This window comes from Meleagris gallopavo, chromosome 7 (assembly GCF_000146605.3).
Source record: "Meleagris gallopavo isolate NT-WF06-2002-E0010 breed Aviagen turkey brand Nicholas breeding stock chromosome 7, Turkey_5.1, whole genome shotgun sequence".
Lineage (NCBI taxonomy): Eukaryota > Metazoa > Chordata > Aves > Galliformes > Phasianidae > Meleagris > Meleagris gallopavo.
The window spans coordinates 11,033,091-11,059,501 of record NC_015017.2 but is presented as its reverse complement, the minus strand read 5'-3'; the positions used below and the strand labels follow the sequence as shown (position 1 = coordinate 11,059,501).

The 26,411-nt window shown below is 36.1% G+C and overlaps 1 protein-coding gene across 3 annotated transcripts in view; it reads left to right on the top strand.

Moving 5' to 3' along the window:
- The window catches only part of ALS2 (alsin Rho guanine nucleotide exchange factor ALS2), a 39,198-nt gene that overhangs the window by 11,512 nt on the left and 1,275 nt on the right, over positions 1-26,411 (top strand). The window contains exons 6-33 of one of the 3 annotated variants that reach the window (XM_019617005.2): positions 633-801; positions 1,215-1,311; positions 1,684-1,761; positions 2,738-2,911; positions 3,892-4,063; positions 4,453-4,633; positions 6,270-6,335; positions 8,891-9,053; positions 9,844-9,975; positions 10,218-10,346; positions 10,708-10,778; positions 11,149-11,215; positions 11,437-11,639; positions 11,796-11,861; positions 13,561-13,659; positions 14,042-14,206; positions 15,061-15,172; positions 15,493-15,570; positions 15,678-15,811; positions 17,856-18,023; positions 19,030-19,147; positions 19,701-19,858; positions 20,594-20,716; positions 21,568-21,744; positions 22,152-22,197; positions 23,915-23,976; positions 24,566-24,715; positions 25,003-25,099. In XM_019617005.2, coding sequence (XP_019472550.1) covers positions 633-801; positions 1,215-1,311; positions 1,684-1,761; positions 2,738-2,911; positions 3,892-4,063; positions 4,453-4,633; positions 6,270-6,335; positions 8,891-9,053; positions 9,844-9,975; positions 10,218-10,346; positions 10,708-10,778; positions 11,149-11,215; positions 11,437-11,639; positions 11,796-11,861; positions 13,561-13,659; positions 14,042-14,206; positions 15,061-15,172; positions 15,493-15,570; positions 15,678-15,811; positions 17,856-18,023; positions 19,030-19,147; positions 19,701-19,858; positions 20,594-20,716; positions 21,568-21,744; positions 22,152-22,197; positions 23,915-23,976; positions 24,566-24,715; positions 25,003-25,099 — 3,455 coding nt within the window. Of the gene's footprint in view, positions 1-632; positions 802-1,214; positions 1,312-1,683; positions 1,762-2,737; positions 2,912-3,891; positions 4,064-4,452; positions 4,634-6,269; positions 6,336-8,890; positions 9,054-9,843; positions 9,976-10,217; positions 10,347-10,707; positions 10,779-11,148; positions 11,216-11,436; positions 11,640-11,795; positions 11,862-13,560; positions 13,660-14,041; positions 14,207-15,060; positions 15,173-15,492; positions 15,571-15,677; positions 15,812-17,855; positions 18,024-19,029; positions 19,148-19,656; positions 19,859-20,593; positions 20,717-21,567; positions 21,745-22,151; positions 22,198-23,914; positions 23,977-24,565; positions 24,716-25,002; positions 25,100-26,411 lie in introns of those variants that run through there. The other 2 variants (XR_004160300.1, XR_004160299.1) reach the window with 2 other exon arrangements.

Genomic DNA, 26,411 nt, shown 5'->3' with positions numbered 1-26,411 from the left:
AATATGACGTATCTATTGAACATAAAGTTACTCATCAAATGGGCCCACTGTGTTAGTCTAGGCATCTTCTTGCAAAGTGACTGTCTATACACATTGAATAGCAAATGAAATATCTGTGGCCTCTGATCCCTGCTGTGCTGAGATGGTTTTGAGCAGTGGTTTTTGAGGTATTCCAGTTCTCACCACCAGGATTCAAAGCTGGTGATGTTTTTCCACCATAGGCTTTCATGGTATTAATTACTCGGAATATGTGGTTATGTAGTTTAGTTCTCTATCAGTCTTGTATCTGTGCAGAAATTTTAGGAATTGGAATATTTCTGTTTGCTGCAAGTGTATGTTTTCCTTAAGAGTATACTTATTTTACATATAGTTTGTTTCAGCACATTTGCAACAACTTCGTTGTTCTCATATGCTGTTAACGTTACTAGCTGGTAAAAATTACTTGGGATCCATCTGCTTTTAGCCCATACACTGCTTCTTCTTGTCAGTAACCTATCTTCTTGCACGTCAGCCTTTGCTCTTAATTAAGACTTCTTGAAAAAGCCTTGATTTTGTGTAATACTGAATAACACGCCTGTGTAAGTGATGAATTTAAAATGATGACCTATTTTTTTCTCATGGCATGTTTTCAGTTTCTCCTAGGCTCTTACGGAAGGTAGGACGGGCAAAAATGAGGACTGTAGCTCTCACTCCAACCTACAGTGGTGAGGCAGATGCTCTTTTACCATCTCTAAGAACAGAGGTATGGAGCTGGGGAAGGGGGAAGGATGGACAGCTAGGACATGGTGATGTTCTACCAAGGTGAGATTTCTTTAATAAATGTTTCTTCATTCAGTCAATCACTTGAAAATCTTAAGTATCCAATTTAATTTTGGTCACCTGCCTTGCATTGTTCTTGTTCTTTGAGGTGTTCTGACCTAAATTCTTCCATGAAACATGTCTCATGCTGTGTTGTTACTGAACTTCAGTTAGTCAGAATTTTTCCCTTGCAATTGCTAGGAGTACTGGTGATGTTTTGACTGTGTTGCCCACGCTAGGGTGACATTTATGTCTACTTTTGCACCTCATGGCCTTCTTGATTAAGCTGATTTATTGCCAAAAGATTTAATATGTTTGCTATGTTTGCATTTTCTAATGTTCTATGGGAGTGGGGTAAACGGAAGAAAGACCTTTTTCATTTTAAACTCTTCTTTATGGGTTCTGGAAATTGACAGGCTTCAGCCACTATGTGTGAAAAGTTTAGATGGTAAAGAAGTGATTCACATCTCTGCTGGTGGTCATCATTCCTTAGCACTCACTGCCAAATCCCAGGTACATGTATTGTATCATTTATTGCTCATCTATCAGTTACTGTCATGTTGAATGTTTTCTAGGTTTCTGTTTCTTGTAAGCTCTAGTTTCTGTTTGTGGGAGGAGACTTGGAAGCAGTGTGCCTCATGAAATTCTGATTGTATTAAAGTTCTCTATGGGCCATCAATATTATGTTTGAAGACTGTAGTAACCAGTTGCATTTCTGTTTCTATTCTCAAATGGTCTTCTCACATTCAGAAAGACACCAAAAATTAGTACATTCTTCGTATGCCTTTGGCTTATATTTGCACACTCAATGCATTGTGTATTAAAATTCAGATTTCATCTATGTATATTGGTTGTTAAATATTGATATTGAGCTGTCTCTTACAGGTGTATTCATGGGGCAGTAATATCTTTGGTCAGCTTGGTCACACGAACTCCCCAACAACAGTCCCTCGACTTGCAAAGGTATTTTGTTTTCTGTATTTTTCTTCTTTGAGTTTAGGCCTTTTCGTACAAAAGTGAATAGAAAGTAATTTCTGAAAACTGACCTTATTTATGGATTTGCATGCTATATAGTAGCAGAGCCTTTGCTTTCTTTGGTTTATACAGTGACTGTTACTCTTAAATGAGCTTGTGAAAAAGGCATCCAAGAAATCCTTCATATATATATATATATATACTTCCACTGTTTTTGGCTGCTTTAAAGTTCTAATACTGAGTGTTGAGACATGTGAGACATGACTGTTTTGTCTCCTTACCAAACCTGCCTTACAGTTGGTTCTTCTGATACAGATGTGGAAGTACTGAAACTTTTCTATCTTTATAGAATAGCTAAACAAATGCTTCTAGCTTATTCCAGTTTTGCTAGATCATGACCATATTTTTTTTTCTTGTGTATTTGTAGAGCTGTTAGTTAAATCTTATTCCTTTTAGTAGGGTTTTCAGTTTGTTTTGAGTTTTTCATTATTTTGAGTGAATAGGTTAATGATTTTTGAGTCAGACCAGATCCTTGCCTGCTTTCTGGTGTTTACCTGTCTTAGGGGAAAACTAGCTGCAGAATTTTTCTGCTTAGGCCGAATGCAAATTAAGGTACAGCATGTTAGCTTTCTCCCACATTTTTTTTGGGTTTCACAGCCAAGCAGAGAGGGAAAACTGGTGCCATAACTTTCATCAAACTTGCCTGATAGCCACTTGAAAATAAAATTGGTTTATAATTTAAAGGTTAAAAGAAATATCCATTAGAAAGAAGAGTGAGAAGAAATGATTTTCAGTGAAGGACAGAAAATACATTTGTTATAAAGTGCTGATGTTAACTTACCAGTTACTCTAATACATTAGCTTGTTATTAGGTGTATTACTTGCATTCTTGTCTAGAAACTGTATGTACTCTCCTTCCAGTTGAAGATGACTTCTAATTCTTCCTCTTCCTCATGAATTTCAGGTGTGTGGTGATGGTGTTTGGAGTACAGCAGCAGGATCAGATTATTCTCTCTTCTTAGCAGATGAGGAAGACTTCCAGCCTGGATTATATTATTGTGGTCAGGAGACAACAACAGATAATTTGACTGAAAGTAATTGTAGTAAGAGTCCAGTTTTGTTACTATCCTGTAGTAAGGTGAGTGGTATTTCCTGTAAGTTAGTACAAGTCATACTGATTCAAATTGAATCTTACTGTAACTACCAAGAGGTTGGCTTAAGGTGAGGGAATGTGTACTCTGATTCTGTGTCTTTGTATCATTCGGGCTACTTTGAGTTTAAGATAGCAAAAAGGAGATGCTCTGGGAAGAAGGCTGCTCTTTTGTTTCAGTTAATCTGGGTCTCAATCCTATGTCCCTAGACCTAGCAAAAAAAAAACAATAGGGGAGAGGTTTTGAGGTGGAATGGATTTATACATATGAACAAAACCAGTATATGTACATATGTGTTTCTAAGGAATCCTCTTTTTAACAACAAAAAAAAGGGAAGTGGAGTTCAAACACTGAGTTATGATATAGTATTGCATATGAACTAGAACTAGTGAGGAACCACAGTGCATTAGATTAGTGGCACACATACTGATTTGAGAGAATTTTTTTCAAAAAACTGTAAGTTGCAAGCACTATTAGTGCAAATATTAGTATTAGTCCAGTTTGTTAATACTGTAATATTCCTCTTATCAATAAATTGACTTCTTTCAGATTGAGAATGCATTGTAGTTCAGAGTACAATTACACTAAGCTCTTGTTATCCTCAGTTCCTAATTAACAGGAAGAAATAGCTGATGTGGTATTATATTGATATCAACATTGTTTACATAGGCATGTTCTAAAAGTGGCTAAACTTAAGGTCACTGTTTCTTAAACAAGCAATGATTGTTGTCTTTAGAAGTTTTTTTTTTAGCAGTAGTATAATGAAGAACATTGACTATAAATGTTTCCCCTACATCATTAATTTTGTATTAAGCCATTGAATAGACTGCTTACTTTAAGTTTTAACTGCCTGCAGTAATGCTTGGCACTAACGATGATAGCCTTTATTCTGTATCATCCTAATTTTTATTTATTTTATTTTCAAATGTAAGCTGTTTTTCCTTTTTGTTGTTGTTTTGTCTTTCAGATAGGATATATAAGCAATGTGATAGCTGGTGGAGACAACTGTTTGGTCTTGGTAGACAAAAACATAATGGGGTATATTGCCAGTTTGCATGAATTGGCTTCTACTGAGAGAAGGTTTTATTTCAGACTGAGTGAGATCAAATCTCAAGTTCTTAGACCTCTTCTAGGTTTAGGTAAAAAATTTTTTTAATATTTTCTTTGATATTATTTAGTCTGCATTCTACAGTAAAGTTCTTTATGTGAGACTTAGGTCATTACATATTTTTAAGTTAAAGCCAAGATTGTTTTCAACTCCCTCGTTTCATTCAGCTACTGAAACACAGCTGCAGTTTGATATCTGCACAATGTTACTGGTATTTGTGCTTTCTTAACTGTTTCAGCTGAAATAATTGCTTGAACCAATATGTAATGTAAAGTCATTGAATTCCTGATTGTGGATGATGTTCCTGGGAAGTGAAATGGGCTGATATAACATCCATACAGCGTACTGGGGTAATTCTCTTTTATTAATGGGTGATCTACTTTTATAACATAAGCTAAACTTCTTTCTGATTTATTACAGATAATTTGGGCAGTGCAAATACAATCCAGTTGTTGCAAGAAATGGCAAGCAGGTTCAGCAAGCTATGCTATCTCATTGGTCAACATGGGGCTTCTTTAAGTAGCTTCCTTCATGGAGTTAAAGAAGCTAGGAGTTTGGCCATCCTGAAGCATTCCAGTCTCTTTTTGGATAGTTACACTGAGTAAGTGTCTGATTGTCTCATCTTGAGTGTCTGCGGGCTTAATCCACTGATCACAGGCTGACCTGTATCAGGAGAAAATAGATCATAGCCGAAGTTATATAAGAAACTGTTATTCAAGTTACATTCTTGCAATTTAAAATTTATACTGAGTTTTTCACAGGCCAGTTCATTTTGAAGTGAGCTTTGTATTCAAACTCTGCTAGGGTGCACGCTGGACAGTTTTGGTGCTGGGAAAGCATTAGGAATGTAAAATTCTGTACAAACATTTAATTGATTGCTGCATGTATAACAGTAAAACATGACATATTTGTTAAAGATATCCTAATATAAGGCAATAGAGTTGCAGTTACTTGGCCACTAAGTAAAAATACCTTTGGAATTTACTGTGGTTACTGTGGTCTTTTGAAAGATCATTAACTAAAAGTTGTTTCCCAGAAGAGCAGATACCAGACAAAAGAACTGTTCATAGCAGACCTTATGCCTAGAAGACACGGCTGTGTTAGTGCTCAAATTTTGGTCAAACTTTTACTATCTTAATTATTCTGGGAGAGGATGTCTATGCAATTGTTTGCTGTCTTTCTTCTCAATGAGCTTTGCAGTTGTTGGATAACTTCATCCAAATTCATTTCAGAAATCTCAAACTTGGTATCTGCAGGCTTTGTGAAAAATACTGGCTTAAGAGGAAAGGGTCTAAAAGTATCTTATCTGAATGTAGTCTGTCTTACTAGATATCTGAAACAAACTTTTTACCTCAGTTTATCAAATGAGCGATCAACAATTTTCTCCATTTCATCCATACTGACTGCAGTTTTTATTTTAACTTGGATGCCTAGAATTGGTTCTCATTATTACTAGAATTTCTTCTTTTTATTCTGTCACTAACTGCTGTGTTTAATATCTGTTCTTTATTATTTGCATGGCTTCTGCTCTTCCCCTTTATTTTTTTAGTTCTTCAAATATTTCTGTGTATGGTATCAAACCTATGCATGCTCCTCAATGTAGTGTCTTTACCATCTTCCAAGGATCCATCAAGCCACACAAAAGACTATCAGTTAATTGGATTAAACTGAGACCTGCTTTTGTTGTGAATCTCTGTTCCAAAGGAAGGAAAGAATCTCTGGAGGCTCTTTGGTCCAGCCCTCTTTTCAAGCAGGGCCATCCAGAGCAGGTTACCCAAACTGTATCCAAATGGTCAAATTTTTTGTTTGTTTGTTTGTTTGTTTTTAATAGGGAAGACACTAAAGGTAAAATGATGAATAAAAGAAGAAGAGATTTCTATCTTTAATACTATTAGAAGCTAGTGTTATTAAACTGTTGAAACAGATGACCTATTCTGCACATGTTCAAACTTGGGGAAACAAATAATTCAAGTTTCTGTTGTAAAATATTTCCTCTGGCAGCAACAGTGTGTAACAGTAATGCATATCCTGTCCTTCATGTGGAAAGTGAGTACTCAGTGTTCTGGTAACACTGAGTATTTCAGTGTTTGATATTTTCTCAAGCCCTTAGACTTTTGATCACTTGTGTAACAGGTAATGTGGATCTCACTGGTGTGCTGGTGGAAATAGCATCTATTGTAGTTTCCAGGGTTGTTCCTAGTTTGAAACTAAAGGTTTCTTTTTCTTCACCATTTTAGGTATTGTACTTCAATAACAAATTTCCTGGTAATGGGAGGATTTATGCTTCTCGCAAAGCCTGCAATGTAAGCAAGCTTTTACCATGATGTGGAGTTTTTGGTCAGCTTGTAAAGTGTTCTAAAGAAGTATTTGTGTGCGTGTGTGTATAGTAATGAGCATGTATGACATTGCCTCAGCATACTTGAGTACAATTATTCATCTTCCATTAGATGAAGAAAAAAGTTTCTCCCTTTCAACTACGGTAATAATTCAAGTAAAAGTACTGCTTAATTAGCTCAGTTGCTATTACATCAAGATGTGGAGAGAGGAGGAAAAAGATCATAAGTGACAGCAAATTCTTTGAAAGAAGCGTAAGTGGATTTCAAGTAATTCCTGAAAACTTAGGAGTGATGTTAAGTTTTCATTATCTATTCAGTGTTGGTCAGTATTTTATGCTTCCTGGAATATACAGAACAGTGAACATTTCTTTAAGAGTTAGTGAGAGTAGATATTGTGAATTCAGTTTAGTTTAAATTCTTTTATGTTTATATTCTTTTAAGTTTGTGGAAGCTCTCTAAAAGGATGGAGAAACAGCACACTATTTCTACATCAGACATGCTTTACTTATTGTATAGATGCTTTTAAGCTTGAAGAAGAAAACTGTGCTTTTAGATCTTAGAATATAGCCTTTTCTCAGTTTAACAGTATTTTTGCCTAGGAATTGAAGTAGTGATGCTGTACAGCTCTCTCTCTAGTGCTGTGAGGAAATCGTTGTAATGAAGGAGGTTTTTTTTTTTCCCCAAATGTTGTTAGAAAAATTGCCAGTTTTCATTCCTTCCTAAAGTCTCTCATCTGGACGTGATTTTGTTACAGCTGATTACGATACACTTTGAAAGTAGCATAAGCAATGGTTCTGGAAGTTCTTTGAAATATTGGGGTATCTAACACGGAATTTTCTACACCTGTGGAGCAGTGCCAATGACTGGATACAAAATACTGTAGAGAGACATTGAGAATCTTTCCACAATGGGCAGGATTCTTAGAGTGACTTGCAAGAAATCCAAGTTCAAGTATAAGCTTGTTTATTATTAGCAATGACAAGTTCTGGATGCTGAAATTATGTGTACCAGATTCTTCACACTGGTTGGCACTGTTTGGTATCAAAGCTTCTCCTACTGCAACCAGGGTCCCATTAGGTGAACAACAATTTTTAAGGGTTCTGAGACTTCAGAGAGCAGATATCATAGAAGTTTTGGCCCTTACCTGTAAAAGGAAGTCAAAAATATCTTTGCTGATAATGATTTTGTTTTTGTGGGGAATTCTGTCTCAGTGAATGGTTAATGATGTCAGTATCTTTTCTGGATATTCCAGAAGATGAAGAGTTAGCCTTAACAGTTAGTTTTAACTTTCTTTTAAGCTAGCTGACTTCATTGGGAAGTTTAGTTATATACATATGTAGTATATAGATGTGTATAAGAGTATATATGTACTTGCCATTATTATTTGACACTTTCCTATGGAAAGACCTCCATGTGAGGATCTCAAAGCACTTCAGAAATGCAAGCCACCCATTTAAGTGGTTGACTTGGTTTAAATTTACAGCTAAGTTAAATAATTAAATTTACAATTAAAAATACAATCTTCTCTCTAAAGAGGACTCTTCTTAATGCTTATTGAACAAGAGAGTTCTTAATATCAGTAGCAGACCTAGACAAGATACATAAGATACCATTTAATGCATCAAATTAATCATGTAGAATTCTAGGGAGCCTGATGTGCAATTCTCTGATCTGGTTCTTTGTCCCTGGGGCTTACTTTCTCAGCCTCACCTGGTTCTTGAACTTCATAGTTTAAATGCTTCCCAACTGGATGTGTATTAATGCAGATATGTCATGTGTGCACACGTGATGGCACAGGTATTGTGAAGGAGAGGGAAAAGCAGATTTGTTTTCATTTTTATGAAGAAATCCTGGTCTTGTGTGCTAATGCATTGTCTTCAGAATCATTTCCCTCTTCTTCTCTGAACTAGATTAGTTCTCCCTCTTGGAAATCAGACTGAGGATTGAACAGATTTCCTGCCTTTCTTTGAGGTAGGATGTAATTTTTCTAGTTAGGGGAAAAACTGTTCAGCTTTCTTAAATAACAGGGGTGGGGAAGAGATTATTTGGTTATATTTAGGAAAGTGTACTGGAGCGAAGTTAAGATTCATTCAGGCCTCCTTATATGAGTCAACATTGGTAGAAACTCACTACTTTAACAATAACCATGACAAGGCTAAAACGTTCCAACTATTTTCTCTTTTACTCATCACGTCAAAGGGGAAAAAGGCAATTAGTTACTTTTCAAGTGGGGCAACTAAATCAGCTTTCTTCAGCCAGCAAAATGACTGAGCTTGTACAAGCAGAACTGAAGTCCTGTGTTGCAGTTGGAAGAGAGCTACATGATTTTATTACAATACTTGCTTAAGTTAAATGGGGAATGGATTAATAAGTAGCACGTGTTTGCCTTTGTTACTTTGTTTTATGAAAATCCAAAAAGGTTCATTCTGTGCTAGTACAGTGCTCACTGATGCAAAACATCACTGATGTCTTACTGTCATTCTTGTTTCCTTCCTCTGTTCCCCAATGGTCCTACCATTTAGAGACTTCTTGAGTAAAAGTCAGGAGCTGTTACAGAAACTGTCTGAGTACAATGAGGAAAACCTGCAGCTAGTGGATGTTCTAAATGCTCTGTTTTTCATGCCATTTGGACGACTTCATGATTATGCCAGAACCTTGCTAAAGCTTGCCACATGTTTTGAAGTGGTAAGCTGTCTTTATTATCTATATCTCAAAAAATATGCTTGGAAACTTATTGCTTGGAAATAGCAGTGGGAAGCAGATGTCAGGTAATTAGAAGTAGCTTAGCCCTCAGTGAAGGTACCTTTGGATTCAGCTTTGCTACAGAGAAAGATCATGCATGTTTACTTGCACATTCATAAGCCACACTTGTGTAGATCATATAAGTAGAATCTTGTTACTCTGCCGAAACTTTCTAGTGCTTGAGTGCTTACTTGGAATTTTTTATTGCATTATTTTGATGTCTGTGTATTGCTTTTCACTTCCATCTGGCATTTTTAGTGTAGTGATTCTTGGCTTTAGCACTGCTGAAAATAATATGTAATATTAGATATACGTCTAACTACGTAGCAAATGTCTACAACTGCATGCTATTGAAAGAACAGATGACTACCCAGCAATAGAAATTACTTGCACGTCCATCCCAGTGTGGTTATTAGAAGTGTTACTCCTGAAGTTATCATTTTTTCTGCTAAATCTTGTTAAGCTGCAAGAAAGTGAGTCATGTATATGTTAATGTATATGTTAATCATTCCTCCTTTAGTGTTCATGGAACTTCTGTGGTCTAAACTCCTGACACACCAAGAGAACATGTGATCAGGAAAATTACCTAGCTTCTATTGTTTATTTTATTAACTAGATCAGCTATCATACACTTGGTGCTAATTTAATAAAATGGGATAGCTGTCTTGCAGCTTGGTTATTGTTACTGGAACGGGCCCTCAGAAACTCTGTCAGGTCTTGCATTATGCCCTAGGCATCTCCAGAATACCAGAAGCTACAAGATTCTAGCTCTTGTTATGAGAGCCTTGCTGTCCATCTTGGCAGAAAAAGGAAAGAAGCAGAGTACACACTTAGCTTCTGGAAGACATTTCCTGGGAAAATGACGGTATGATGACAATTGTCGGTCTGTTAGTAGCTGGTATGTCTTGCTGTGAACTTTATATTCTGTCTGTTATCTATGCTACTCTCAGTTGCAGATTGCATTTTTCTTTCTTGTGTTGCTGAAGTAATTTAATTTTAGAAAATTTTGACCTATGAAAGTACGCTATGAAAAATAAATAGCACTGATCTTAAATCATAATCAGTGAGAAGTAAATTTCTGTGACTATTTCTAATCTCTACCTGTAGGATTCTTTGCGGAAGCCAGACCGTCGTTTAATCTGTGAAAGCAGCAACAGGGGGTTGTCCCTACAGCATGCTGGAAGATTCTCTGTGAACTGGTTTATCCTCTTTAATGATGCTCTGGTGCACGCTCAGGTAAGCCTGCTTGCATTCAGGAACAAAGCTTTATTTCAAACAATGTGACTCATTTTTCATACAGTGAAAGTAAGTTTTTGCACTATTTACTACAATAGTTCTTAACACAGAGTGGTATTTTTTCATGTTTACTAAGGAATTTGAAATGATCTACTAATGTTTTCTTTCAGTGTATATTTGGTGTTGCCCTGTGGTTGGCATGGTTTCTGCTCTCTTTTTTTGAGAGAGGAAAGTGTACATAAGGAGCCTGTAATACCATTTTCCTTAGTCTGTAGAGGAAGAAATTATGTTCAGAAAAATCATGGGCAGGGGTAATGAATCAGTTAGTACTCAGTGAAATTTCTCTTTTCCTTTCCTTTAGTTTTCAACACACCATATTTTTGCCTTGTCCACTCTGTGGGTAGAAGCTCTTTCAGAAGAAGCTGGTAACGTGTGAGTATGAGTATTTATTGTGTTGTGATGCTGAAATAGTCAGATGTCTTGGGTGGGGGAATTAGGGCTTTGTGAACAGTTACTGCAAACAAGGAGTGGAATGAGATGTAATCATTTTTAGCTCCTTTTCTTTCAGATGATTTTCTTTTACTTCTGTTTAAAAAAAAAAAAAAGTTTAAAAATTAAGAACAAGATAGAATCAAGAGATTAGCCAGTAGTCGTCTTCTGCTTTTTTACTCATGACTTAATGTTAAAGTGAATTCTAACGAGTTGGGGCAATGGAGATACAATATTCATGCTCTAAGAAACACTTCTCTTTCTTTGGATGAAATTTCATTAGATTAAAATGATTCTCTTGCCCTCCTTGTAGGAATGGATTGAAGATTACAACACCAGAAGAACAGTTTGTTCTGCTTTCTTCAACACCACAGGAAAAGGTATGCCTATGCTTGTAGATATGCCTATATCATATATATGCCTATATATCATAGCTTCAGTGATATGAACATTTTTCTCTACTACTGTAAAAGCAAACAGGGAGAAGTAGCAGTACTGTACTGCAGAGCACAAAGGAGATAACTGTAGTTGCTGTAAAGGAGAGAGCTTCTATGCAAAAACAGATGCTAACTAAATTCTGTGATTAAAACTCCTGTTTCAGACTAAATGGCTGAGGGCAATAAGTCAAGCAGTGGATCAAGCCCTTAAAGGGACTTCGGATATAATTCTATATGGAGCTGGAGGGAATGTTCCAAGACAGGAACCTCCTATTTCTCGCAGTGCCAAATACGTCTTCTATAAGGACCCAAGATTTAAAGATGCTGTTTATGATGGGAGATGGCTCTCAGGAAAACCCCATGGCAGGTAAAAGTATTTGAAAATAACAGTTGAAAACAAAATGAAGTATTTAGTGAATTGGTAAGTAGGCTTATTTACAGAAGCCTATTTGTGAAGTGCTGAGTGAACTGATTATCTGGTACACATCTTTGTATAAGAAGTACAACTTTGCTTATTTTCTAGAGGGATCCTAAAGTGGGCTGATGGAAGAATGTACTCAGGGACTTTCCGAACTGGACTGGAGGATGGGTAAGATCTCCCATTACTTGTGGAGGGAGAGGGCAAGAAATACTTTTGGTATAAGTTATAGCAAGGATTATAAGAAGATAGTAAATCTTTTAATTAAAAGTTTTTGCAGTGAATCTCATTGATTCAGGGTTGTGAATGGTAGGATATCCATGTGCATTGGTACTTGAATAATCCAGAGCTATGTTAACTGTCTTCAGAGTAGACTCTGTAACTGCAATTAAAAACTTGCTGTTTAATAAAACTGGAACTAATTGAGGTAATCAGCTGCAGAATGGAGAGAGAGTGGTAAAACAGTTGAGATAGAATGAGTAGGTGATGAGAACTTCTAAGCAGAGGAACCCAGTTAAAAACTCTACAGTCAGGTTTTCTTTGTATAGGTATCTAATGTTTTGTGTTGCAGTGTTCTTTCAAAATGTCCAATTGGTGTTTTATTTTTCCTTCTAGGAAAGGCAGCGATTTTCATACAGTGTAGTGATGCAACTTCTGTCTTTTTTTTTTTTTTTGCAATGTTTCTTTCTCTATGGGTGTAAGAATTTTGGAAGGAGATGAAGTCTTGAAATAAGCCTTTTGTCTTAAAATGAATGAGTGTATGATCCTGGTGATCCTAAGATGTCAGAGGAGTTTGAAAATAGGATGAACAGGAGTGAGTCCTGGATATTAACAATTTATCTTATGAAACAAGTGAGACTACTTGAAAGTAAACTAGTAGTTGATTATACAGCTTTGAATTAATCTATTGCTAAGAATCTGCTTACGGTGTTATTGAGGGTGCTAGGTTAACTTCTTTCCAAACACATTCTTATATGAATCTTGTGAGCAGACATGTCTGTACAGGGCAGGGTTAAAATATCTAGAGAGTTGTATTGAATTCCAGTTGTATTTTCAAAGTGTCAAGTCAGAGTAGGAGTTGAAATGTGACCAGGCTGTGGGCAGATTGTTAGCATGCACCTTTAGTTATTGGCATGTGTTAAACTATAAAACCAGATCAGAACTTTTTGCACATGTAACTGGTAAATGTAACTAACCATGATCATTTTGGCATTCTTGATGATACAAATTCCCAACACAAATAAATAGATTGGTATTTAGCATTATTTACTATGATAATCAAATGCATATTCTTGCATTTCAGCATGCACACTGTTCTCAGCATTCGGCAATAGTATTATGTTGTGGGGCTAGATGTGCTCACAGGAGAATCTTTTATAACAGAATTTTAGCCTCTTTATAAGATCAAGTCCTACAAATAAGTTGTCTGTTCAGGCATAGTGAAAATATGAACAATTTTGTGCATCTGCTTGAGATAATTAGAAGCTAGCATCTTGTTTTCTTCTTTTAAATGTTCTCACCTTGGAATAATGGTGCACTTGAGTTATCAAGACTTGAAGATAACCAAGGTTGACATAAGATGTGAGAAGTCTTCTGTCCTTTAATAAGTTGACAAGAATGCTGCAGCATAGTAGAGAAGGGAAAGCCTAGAGCAGTATCAAAATCCAAAACCAGAAGAAGCAATACAGACTAAATTGACCTAATGATGCTGAAATTTTTGCTTTCTCTCTTTACATCAATAAGTCTAACTGTTCTAGCTGGAGATCTACACAACCATAGGGTATTTGGATTTTAGAATGGATGTTATGTCTTTCTATTGAAGTGAGTTAGTATTTATAGCTGCCTTTGTTCCATGTCTGTGCGCTGACAGGTATGGTGAATACAGAGTGCCAAATAAAATCTTGAATAAAGATGACCACTACGTGGGGTACTGGAAGGAAGGCAAAATGTGTGGGCATGGAGTCTACAGGTAATGCAGCATTTCTGTTCCCATCACTGCAGAAGGGAGTCCCCTTACCAACCAGCCTCATGTATGTAGGTGTATTCTTAGCTTAGCTTATTTTCTGCTTTTACTTTGAATTGCTCACATTTACACTCATTTTGTGTTATGTTAATAACATATTCTACAGTTGCTACCACCTTTCAGTAATTCATGATATTCTTTTCTTTAAAGATGAGTAAAATATACCAGTCTTGCTTGTTGGGGAGAAGTTGCCTTTAAAACAACAAAGCTCACTTATGTCCCAAATATACTTTAACTATAGCTTTTACTTGGTATGACTGTAGTGTAGTTCTTATAAGGAAAAAAGGGATGGAATCTTGCTTATTCCTTTTTTTTTTTTTCTTCATAGCTATGCTACTGGTGAAGTATATGAAGGATGCTTTCAGGACAATATGCGTCACGGCCACGGGCTGCTGCGCAGTGGGAAGCTTACCTCTTCCTCTCCCAGTATGTTCATTGGACAGTGGACAATGGATAAGAAGAGTGGTTATGGTGTTTTTGATGATATTACAAGGTAATGTTTGAGGTGCTTGAATTCTTAAGCACTAATACAACATCCACGTATACAAATATATACATTAAGTAAATGCTTTCTGAGCACAAATCAATATAGTTTTGTCTTTCCAGTCACCAAATCAATGTTTTTTTTCATTCCTGAAAAGAGGGGTTTTGGTTGGAGCTCAAGAAACCAGTTTTGCTTTAACTGGACTGAAAGCCCACTTACAAAGCAGAATAGTAAGACTGAAAGTGAAAGAAATATGTGTGCATTTCTTGAAACAGAGCTAACAGTATTTTCAAATGTCAAGTGACCTTGAAGGCTTCCTTCTCACTCCCTGAAAAGAACACTTTTTTTTTTATTATCCCCTCAATTTCAGTCATCTAGCTTATGTAAAGAAATAAAAACTTAGGCAGCAAATTGCCTAAAATAAGCAGATAGCATCTGTTCAAAGTAACTGTCAAATATATCAAGTAGATGCCTAATGAAGCTGAAGATCTCTTTTCACATACAATTTGTTTGAACTGGATCAGATTCAAGTTTGTGTTTCTTATTTGCTGCAACTATAGCTTGGGTTCCTTTAGGTAGAAATTGATTTTAACTGGGCTTCAACTATTTCAGGCAGTCAGGAACAGTTTGCTTGATATAGCCAATCTGTAATGTGACTTGTTAAAGGAAGTTCTTTAGAGTTCCTTTCTATTAAAAAGTCTTATTCTCTTTAATCTAGTGAAACTGGATTAACAGCCTTGTAGCAAGTGATGTATAACTCATTTATAATGTTTTTTGTGATAGTCAAATACCAGAATAAAACCATAGAAAGAGAAGATATATATTAATTAAGCTGCATTATTTCTACTTTGTTTTTTCTTCAGAGGAGAAAAGTATATGGGAATGTGGCAAGATGACCTTTGCCAAGGCAATGGTGTTGTGGTTACTCAGTTTGGATTGTATTATGAAGGAGCCTTCAGCACTAACAAAATGATGGTGAGTTGAGTACTAGGATTTGTGCTACAGTAATTTCTCCTTGAGACGTGGTACCCTTCTGGGATAGGTGGCTGGTCATATAAGTAACCTGTTAGGTTGTGTAAATCTTCTGTTATTCTGACCTTCTGTTGTGCTGTTCTGTTTTTTAAACGTCTATATTCCAGTTTTGTTTTACCTAGGACTGCTGCAGAAGTTGCTTTAAAAAAAATGAATAAATAAATAATTTAAGAATTAGTAGCAAATATTTCAGTATATCTTTAGATCTGTAGTCTGGCCTTCTATTATAATTACAGCGCTGTTTTTTCTGATTCTCTTTGTAGGGGACTGGCATTCTGCTTTCTGAGGATGATACAGTTTACGAAGGGGAATTTTCAGATAACTGGACCCTGAGCGGAAAGGTTGATATTACAATAATTTGCAAACTGTTATTTTTTGAATAATGATAATCTTGTACTAATCTTAGTCCTAATAGCTTTCAGTTCAATTTTTGTTGTCTTTTCTCAAGGGAACACTGACCTTGCCAAATGGAGATTATATTGAAGGTCTCTTCAGTGGAGAATGGGGATCTGGAATAAAAATCACAGGAACCTACTTCAAACCTAGCTTATATGAGAGTGAGAAGGATAAGCCTAAAACATTGTGAGTGTTGAGTGAGAAATAATTTCTGATGAGGTTCAGTAATGCTGTCAGATGTAACCCTTGGCTTTTTTCAGAGGCTGGTTAAATTATTTTCCAAAGAAAAAATGAGATTTTGAGAAGATGCTTACTCCTTTTTTATTCCTTTTCTCTCCTCTCTAAAAAATAAGAAAACCCTATTTCATAGCTGTTTTGGTATTTATTACTACCTGAGTAATGGTATAAAAATTACAGGATACTTGACACGTTGCTACTGACCTATGGCTGTCCCAGTACTTTTTATTTGTATCTGGACTGACTGGTAGAACCTGAATTCGTATCTAATGATTTATGATTATATTTGTGGGAGAGACTAAGTTGCATTTGAGGGATTAAATCATTCACGAAATGTTCTACCTTCTGCTAATGACTCTGATGGTAATTTAATAATGTCAGTAAGGATACATTTGGACAGAATTAGCTAACTACTATAACTTATCCAAACGGGGCACAGATTCAGAGTACTTGAACTGCTGAATTGCCAAAAATAAAACGAGGCATTTTAACAAATTATTTTTGCAAAGCATACGTAATAATACTTGTAACAGCTGTATAATTTCTGGAAAGAAACAGCGCGTTTGTTCTAATGAAATCATAACTGAGATCTTTAAGTAGAATAAATTTAAGTAACTTTAAGAAGAGCAGTAGATGAAAGTTCAGTGTTTAGTAGCACTGTATATTGGTCTGCAATACTGGTAATAGTTGTACAGAATTCAATGTCTTTGAAGCTTACTCTGAACTCTGAAATTTCAGATTGAAATGGGAAACACAACTGTTTTAACCTAGATTACTTCTTGGTATGCTTCCAGAAGCATTCACTGGTGATTTCTTTTGACAGTGCTGACACCCACAATGGGATGTGGAGTTATGTAGGCCTCCTTGCTGTACTCAGTACTTAAAACATTAGCAACTGCCTGTTTTTACCCCAGCAGGGAGTCTATGAATAAATGTATGTACATATTTGTGAAGACGGCTCGTGAAATAAGGGTTTCACCAACCCTTTTCAGTCTCTTGAGACTGAAAATCTTCTGATATCAGTTATGGAAAAAGCTTGAAAGCCTTCTTTTTCTGCTTTGTGAGACTGGAAGCATGGAGAAATGTCAGTGTTTCTAGTTCTCATCTAAATTTGGTGGGGAAAAAAATATTTATGAAAGATCTGGCAGTTTCTGAAACTTGATTGAAATCAAGCACTGCAAGACTTAACAGTTCTATTTGCTTTCTGAAAGCTTTTTGAAGCCCTGAATTCAATTTTATGTCTTATGAATATGGATGGGCAGCAGCTCTTGGTTTTGTGTATAGAGAATCCCTGAGCAATGGCTGTCAGGGAAAAGATGCCTGCACTTTTTTTGCTTTCTACGACCTTATATCTAACGTGATGCAGCATTATCTGTAGATGATACTTTTGGGCCAGAGACCATAGATGGACGTTTTTTGTCTGTGTGGGTAGGCTATTTGTACATTCCAAGAGCATGAGATGCTTGGTATATCTCTGTACTATTCTTATTATGTGAATGTGTATAATCTTCTGAATCAACACCAGTGGTGTAGATAAGTCTCATCAATCACAGTATGTCCTATTCAATGGGAAAAAAGTGCTTTTCGAATTTAAACAAGATGTTTCTTGGAACAATAAAAGAAAGGTTAAGACTGATATGCATAAAGTAGTAACATTCATAGTTGCTTGTACACATAGGCATTAAAAACATTTTAATCCTGTAACTTTATAATCTGTTGCATGGATTAATGCATCTTTCAAAGCTGTTGGTGAGCAAGAAAAAGAATGGTAAGTATGAATACAAGTTTCTGTAACCTCTTTTTAAGTCAAAACATTCTTTCAAGTACTGGGTTTATTCTCAGTGATAAACAGTAAGAAACTACTAAGTATATGAGGTTTTGGTAAAGTTCTTTGATATGTTAGGTTGACATTAGCTATGAAAAACCACTTATGTCTAAATGTGTTGTTTTAAGTATGTTTGATTTTTAACAGACTAACTGATCATTTGATTAGGCGGAAACTCGGAATCCTGGCAGTGCCTCCTGATGAGAAATGGAAGGCTGTATTTGAAGAATGCTGGAACCAGCTTGGCTGTGAGAGCCCAGGCCAGGGTGATAGATGGAAGGCTTGGGACAACATTGCAGTGGCTCTGACCACCAACCGACGGCAACACAAGGACAGGTTGGTTCCTAGAGAATGTAGTTTGCAAGATGAAACAAGTATTGAGAGAAACTGGAATTATGCTCTACTCAAGAAACTGATTCTGGTAAAAATCATTTGTGTTCTGTAAGCAACAATAACAAAGCATCAGAACAGAACTCCTAATACAAACATCTCTTTCAGGGACATGGTGTCTAGGATTAGTTCAGGTGTTAGTCTGTTAGATTATTCAGTGTGTATTAATAAGATGCTAGCTAATTACTACTGAAAGATCTTTAACTGATAAGGGAATGTTCAGTTGTCACAACTGAAATCAGTGCAGAAAAATCAGGAGAATATAGGGAACAGAAATTCAAGGGATGGGAAGAAAAAGTTTATTGGATAATATTTTTTTCCATGAGATTAAAAAATAAATAACAAACCAAACCAACAACAAAAGCCACAAAACAAACAAACACAATAAAGAGGCTTAGACTTTTCAGTATATTGCATGAGAGACTCATTTAGCAGACTTTGCTAATTAAGAGAGAAATAGCTGTAAGTGAGCTCAGAAGATTAACACAGGAGGCTGGCTTTTAACATCAGGAAACTTAGTGTAAAAACAGTAGTGTGACACTTAGTAAATACTGCTGACATCCAGGAAATGTGTAGTGGCAAGTTGCTGGTGATTCCTGAATGTCTGTCAGAGTGGGAATTGGTATCTTCCATGTTCCTGATTTTACGGAGTTGGGATTTTATAGTAAAACAATTCTGTGGATGTGTATTTCCACAGTGTTATTTCAAATTAAATTTGCTTAAGTGAAGTTGCAGAATTTTTGTGCAACAGGTGTGGAAGATGAAGTTCAGGCTGAAGGATTCAGTAAGACTTTGAAAGTTCAAGGGCATAAGAGAGTGACTAGTTTCCTATGTGTATTTCTACCATCTTTTTCTTGCTCATCTGTCTTGTTGAAACTTCCATGTTTTGCTTCAGTTTTTATTCCTACTGTCTCCAATAATCTGTACATATTTGTCCTTTTTATGACTGCAGTCCAGAATTACTGAGCCGTTCTCATACTCAGACACTGGAAAGTCTGGAATTCATTCCGCAACACATTGGTGCCTTCACCTTGGAAAAATATGAAAGTATAAAAAAATATTTGATAAAGGTATTGTGACTATCAAATGCTCATATATCTTGTTGGCAAGGCATTATGTTAAATTCATTTGAGTTATAACTTGTGTAAGAGCTTCCTTGCATCCCTTTAGTATTTGTATGTTTATAGTCCATGTTGAATTCATTCATATTTACTTACAACTTTCTAAGTCATTGAGTTCAACAACTATTAACTAAGACTAAAATCACTGAGTATCTAATGAATATTTCTTTAAAGTCAGTTTTCTCTCAGTTGCTGTTTTGATTTTTATGCAGTGGATCCCAGCAGAGCATTCTGAAGTACTTGCTAATTATATCATGTTAAATTTAGTATTTATCCACGCACTAGCACATTCTTGTACTGTCTTGACCACTGTATGAGTCTGTATTCAGCAATACATAAATTTCTTAATATAAATGGTCATTTGTTGATGTATCTGCAATATTTTTGTTTCAAATTGTGGTGGTGTTTTTCTGATCCATCTCTAGTTCCACATTTTTTTTTTTCTTCAACCTGCCTAGCAGGTTGATCTATTTGACCAGGCAATTGGTATCTTTCACATCAGGCATGTGATACTCCTCTCCATCCATTGGGCAAGCTTGTGGAAACACTAGTAGCTGTCTACAGAATGACTTATGTTGGAGTAGGAGCTAATCGACGATTACTGCAGGAGGCAGTAAGAGAGATCAAGTCCTACCTCAAACGCATCTTCCAGTTGGTTAGGTAATGAGATTCCAATGTTCAAGTCAAACTACTGCTTGCTTACTTAAAAATACATCCAATACTGGAACAGTCTAGTGTTTATGTAGTCCAAGCATGCCAGTATTTTTACTCTGTTTTGGGTGTTGATTGTATTTCCTTAAACTTTCTAAAAGGTCTTCAATATTCTGTCAAAATAATAAAAAAAAAAAAATAAATCAGACTTCAACCCACATGACAACCCAATGACTTACATTCCACATTGCACTTCAAAATGCAGATCAGGAGAATTCTGTACAGATTTCCAATTTAGTGTCTTTGGATATTCATGCTGTGAGAGGACAGTGTTCAAAGGGTTTAGAAGGGTAGCAAGAGAAGGAAATGGCAACATATTCCATTGAAGTTATTAGGAATGTGGCTCCTCCATGCTGATATGAAGTCTTTGCTTGGATTCCTCAAAGCGATTGCAGCTTTAAATGGAGAATTTTTGCTTTCAGTTTGGCAGCATCCCAATCAGTAACCATTAGAAGCCTTATCTGTAGGGAGATAATGTCAGACTGGCCAAGGTCTCTTTGACATATAAGAGTATGGCCTAAGTTTTCTTCCAGATGGGTGGCACCGTACATATACTATCTGTGCTGTCTTAGTTATGCCACGTTGTAATTAAGGAAACTTTTCTTTCTTCTCTAATCGTCTCTTCTTATGCTGTTTTGTGGAAATTTCTGTGAATTTTCATACATTGTGTGTGTTGCCACTTAGGTTCTTGTTCCCTGATCTTCCGGAAGAGGGCAGCACAATTCCATTTCAGCCAACGGAAATAAAGGGAAGGCGTTCATTCTGCAGTGGGAAATCTGACTCCAGATCAGAATCTCCTGAGCCAGGGTACATAAAGCAGAAAAACCCCTTGTGAACTAATGAAGGCCTTGCTTTATTTTCTGTTAACAGGTTTTCCTTGAAAAGGATGGAAAAAAAAAGGCAAAAAAAAAAACAGAACAACAAAATAAGCCCTGTGTTTTACTGGTAGACATAAGCAATTATTTTTTTCCTTTGGTTTTGATGATGGTTTTAGAAACAAGTTCAGACTTAGGCCTGGATTTCAGAAGGATATTTGGAATATGAGTATTGGGTAATGCAGATCAAGTGCAAGTGTCATGTGGAGCTCGGCCTTGATTCCACCATTGTCCTGTCCATAGCCACTTCAGGTGTGGGCAGCAGAAGGAAGGAGGGATCAGTAGAGAAACCTTCTGAGAAAAGGCCCATTTATCTGTATAGATGATATTAGTAGGGACCCTACATTCAGCTTTCCCTGTTAAGATTATGGCTTGATGTGAAGGGACTTACGACTTCACGATGCCTTATAGTATGAGTATGTGGAACTAGGTCAACTAACTTGCTGGGACGTTGCCCGTTTTTTCAGCTTGTGCTTAAAAGGTAAAGTTACGTTATCAGTGGAGTGGCTAAGAATGGGTGCCAAATAATTGCCTTGAATATGCAGGTAAAACTTGAACTACAATGTAGTATACAGCTCCCCAGTGAGTGTTCTTTGTGTGGATGCAAAAGAAAGTCACTGCTAAGTATTTCTTTTTTTTTGTACTTTCTATATTGTTAATTCCTCATAGAATAATCCATACTAAATTAAAAATTTGTTTTCCAATCAGTATTTTTTATTCTATTTTTATAGTTGTCCCTCTTTTTAAATGTCTTCACCCCATTTTCTTTTCCTTTTGTTATAGCTATGTGGTAACCAGTTTTGGCTTGCTGCTCCCTGTACTACTGCCACGACTCTATCCACCTCTATTCATGTTATATGCCTTAGACAACGAGCGTGAGGAAGATGTTTACTGGGAGTGTGTCTTACGTCTAAACAAACAAACTGATATGGCACTTCTAAGTTTTCTTGGAGTGCAAGTGTAAGTATGCTTCAACACTAAGAACTTAAAGAAAGATTATGGTGTATAATTAGATAAAGCAAGTCAAAGATTGTCCAGAGTGCATTTCTCTGATTAAAATACATGTAAATATATCTTCAAACTAATTACCATGATTGAGAGAATGAATCAAAACTTCTCTTAAAAGATATATATATATATTAAAAAATGGGGGTAGAATGGGAAAGAAAATGGCTATTACTACAAAACCAGAGGGAGGCATTTCAAATCTGAGTATTCTTCTCTTATCTGTGCTAGATATAGTTCTACCTGTTGGAACAGATACTCTGACTCAGAAAAGAACACAATAACTTTGTTTTCACAAGGTAAATGATACGTTAAACTAATAGGCTCTGTTAGCTGAACAGATTGTTTCGGCTTTCTTGCAGGAAATTTTGGCCAGGAACTGTATCCATCCTTGGTGAGAGTAGAAAGGTATGTTCATTGGGTGTTGACTTACAGTGTACTTTGTTCAGTTTTCTTTAAAGAAGTCAGTCATAAAGAATAGGTAGAAGAACTTTTGACAAACCTTTTTACTGAAGAGATGCTGCATTATCTTGATCCCTAGAAAATGTTTCTCCTACTTAAAAGCTACATCAGTGTTTTCTTAGAATAACTCTTTGTCCAGCTTTGCCACTCTGTTTACTCTGTAAGAAGTTCTAGTTCAGGAAGAAATTTGAAACCTATTTGCTTGCTCTCAAGTTATGAAAACATATGAGGGGAAAAATGTCTACCAAATAAATTTTCAAGATGTTTGAAAGTTGTGCTACTGTATGCATTCTGATTAGGAGAACTGAATTATTTTTATTCTTAGTCATAATGTTGACAGAGGCTGAACAGTGGTCTTAAAAACACTGGTCTTAAATAGTGGTAATATAGTGCTCAGCCTCTATGCTCCACTGATAATTATTTCAATAATCATGACTTTGAACAATTTCAACTTTTACAATATATTTTACATCACATCTGTTTATGAGCCAGTGGATTTTTATTTGAAACTTTTGATTTCTTGCAGCTGTTTAGATCCCACTGCCTTCATGGATTACCTTTTTCTGTATTTATAACTGTGACTTTGCCAAAATTTTAAATATACAAAGTGTGGTTTTGATCATGCTGGTTGCTGAACATAAGCAATGTGCTATTCATAGAATCTTAAAATCACCATTCCATGGTAAATGTGAAATGTTACAGACTTACAGTAATAAGCAAAGCTGCTGCTTATCTTCCCCCCCGCTCCACTACCCCCCTCCTTTCCCTGAGGCTGTGCGTTCCCAGCAAGGTATCAACATGAATGGTGGGACACTTCAGAATTCAAGATTCACCTAAGGAAACATGATGCAGACCTCCACTTATACTTGAAACATTCCAAAATTCAGCAATAATATGTTGAGTTGCTGCAAATCTTTTGTATTTTTAGGTACTAAGCAAAATTCTTATTAGCTGCCTGAAATTTTTACCCATCTGTATGTTTGGAGTTGTACTTTTTTTCTGTTGTAGAGCAGAATCCTTCCACTACATATATATACTATGCAATGTCTTTGAATTACATGGTGTCTGATGCTATCTGCAACTGTTTATTTGCTGTGGTCATCTATCTATTAAACAGGATGTGTTCAGTGAGACATCATGTTTATCTGCTTCTCTTGTTCAGTATCCTTATTTCTTTGAATTTCTGTGGGTCTTTCTGCATCCATCTATTCTTTCTCTCCTTTATTCAGAAAGCTGTAGGCTCAGCTGCTTATTAAGAGCTCACAATTATACCAGTTTTTTTCTGTTTTCTCCAAGCGTGTGGATCTGTGATTTTTTTTTTTTTAACTGGTATGACCTTTCTAGATTTCAACTATTTCAGTCTTAAGGTTCCCTCTAACCATTAAGATTCACTGATTCTCAGTCTTCCTTGACCTGGAAGATATCCAGAAAGTCTCTGATTCTCATAACTTAACCACTTGTTCGGTATAGGCTTTTCTGAATTTTAAAGAAACTCAGTAATACATGGACAGCTTCCTAAATGACTTCATCTTCCGGGCACGTTCCCTTCTCTTTGCACTGGAAATCTGAAAGTCTTTTATGACAATGTTGGATGGTATGCTGCTTCTTTCTCTGAGTAGTGTGTTGTGAAACTTGAATGACAAATCTTTTCATGGTTACACAGGTATCATCAAATACAAAAGATGCCTGCTTTGCCTCTGCAGTTGAATGTTTACAGCAAATCAGGTAATTCTCTGAAGCTTGTCTCGTAGTTTTTTACTGGTTCTGCTCTAGTGGCATCTACTTAATATGATCCTTCTTGTCTTATCTTTTTTCACCTTGTTAGACAAGGTATATTTTCAGGTAAGATAGAAGTTTCAGAGTTCCTACTACAAACATTAAAAATTCTCTTGATAGGGAATGACATGTAGCCTTGTAAAGGCAACTGTTGAGAAATTTGCCTGTAGACACTTAAATTCAAAAGCAAAAGGATATCTAATTAAATATACCTGTGAATTTTTAAGCAGTTAGGATAAAATGACCTGTTATGTTGGCATGGTTTGTTTCTGTCAGCTGACGCAAGGAATTCTGTTGTAAGAACTTGAGTTCTTTTTTTCTTCTCCCTTCCACAACGTTTAACTAGCTTTAAACTGTGAGGGTAGTTTTGTTCAAAGCACACTGCTGCAAACTAGTAATTATAGACCAGGGTGTACTGCAGTGAATGATCTAGCTTCTTGCTTGGAGGGAAGGCTAGCCTAATAAATTGTCTCCCAAATTCACGTGTAGATACATTGCTTCTTATTGTTATCCTGTTTTGCTTTTGCTCTTCAAACAGTACCACATTTACACCAGCTGACAAACTGAAGGTAATCCAGCAGACTTTTGAAGAGATATCTCAGAATGTGCTTGAGAGTCTTCAGGAAGATTTTCTGTGGTCCATGGATGACCTTTTTCCCGTTTTTCTCTACGTGGTGCTACGAGCCAGGTAGGTGCTAGCATTGGCATCAGGGATAAGTTGAGTGTGGGCTGTTTGAGAACTCATGCTTGTATTAAACTTTCAAGCTTCTCACTATATGACTAATTCTTACGGGTTTTTTTGTAGTTTAGTCCAATTTTTGGTTTAATTGTTTGCTTTGACCTGAATAAATATTGGAGAGTCAAAATTGAGATGACTGTGTCCTAAGAATGGGGATAGGAAAAAGGCTGTTTCTTGCCCAGTGTATCATGTACCATGTCATCTTCACTTGTCCTCTTTTGTCCCTCATGTGACAGGATAAGGAATTTGGGTTCTGAGGTGCACTTAATTGAAGACCTGATGGATCCTTACCTGCAACATGGGGAACAAGGCATCATGTTTACCACTTTGAAGGTATGAAAATTATCCAACATTATTTAAAAAAAAAATAATTGGAAATTAATCAGCTTTAAGTGATGATTGACTTAAGTCAGTTGTGTGAATGTTAGGATTTCACTTTAAGTTTTTGTCTTATTTTTATCTAGTATGACCAAGGAAACTTAACTTAAAGCTTAGGAACTGTACTTTATTCAAATGTAAAAACAAGTTGCTCTTGACTATTGTGTATGCACAGATGTACCTATGTCTTTCTCCTGCAACTTAAGAAACCTCACTCCTTTTTAAACATTGGGAAGAGGTGTTGGATTTTTCTTGAGACTAAATTCCAATAATGCTTAAGTCATGGATTCCATCAAGATGGCTTAAGAATTCAATTTTGTGAAATAAGTTGTCTTCATTTTCTACATGCTAATTAGTATCCTCTTTGTAAGTACTGGGGAGAGTCTTTCCTCACAGTAACCCACTATACAGCTAGGACCTCCATAGCAAAAATTGTTTCATCAGAACTGTTGAAACAAGTGGGTTTTATGACAAGTCAGGTGTGTAAAGCTTTTCTGTGGAGTTTTGGGGGATGCTGTTAATCTGAAAAATAAAAATCTCAAGCTGAACTGTAAATTGAGTATGATTGGTTTTCTTTTCTGTCTGTGCAAATTGGAAAAAGAGTTTGGTGCACAATTTTTTTGGTATCTATTGTAGTACTGTAAAAAGGAAGGCTTCAGTTGCTTAAACTTTCTTCAAGAATCTATTTAGTATTAAACTATTCAGTTTACTGAAACATATCAAGTTGCTGGTAATGACTGATCCAAGGCATGTTTGAGACAACATTAAGGAGTGAATAGCAGCAGATCATGTGTGAAAGTTAAGGTCGGAGTATTTCTTCAGGAGACAGAAACTTTGCTCTTCAGTCTGCATGCTTTTGAAATGTATTATTTCCTTACACTATGAGGATGTAGGTATTACTTTCATTTTGAGGTCCTTCTGTGAAAGGGCAAAGAAATACTTGTGAGCAAAAAAATGTACTTCCACTTTGCAAAGTGGAGAAACAAATTTATTCAGAGGCCCAAGTCATATATTGTGCTATCTTTATTAAGAAAAAGTTGAAAGTAATTTGTATCTTAAAAGCTCCTGTTCTTTCTGATTGTTTACTGTGTCAGAGGATTGTTGTGTGTTGCAGTTTTACTGTATCATACCTGCTTGCTGAAAACCTAGTCCTGTTTTCTTGGACAGGAAGGAAGGGTTGGGGTGGGTTGGAGGAAATCAACCTTTTTGTATATGATTCTTTATCAGCTTGCTGAGAGCTGCTACATATGCTAAAATGACCTTTGTT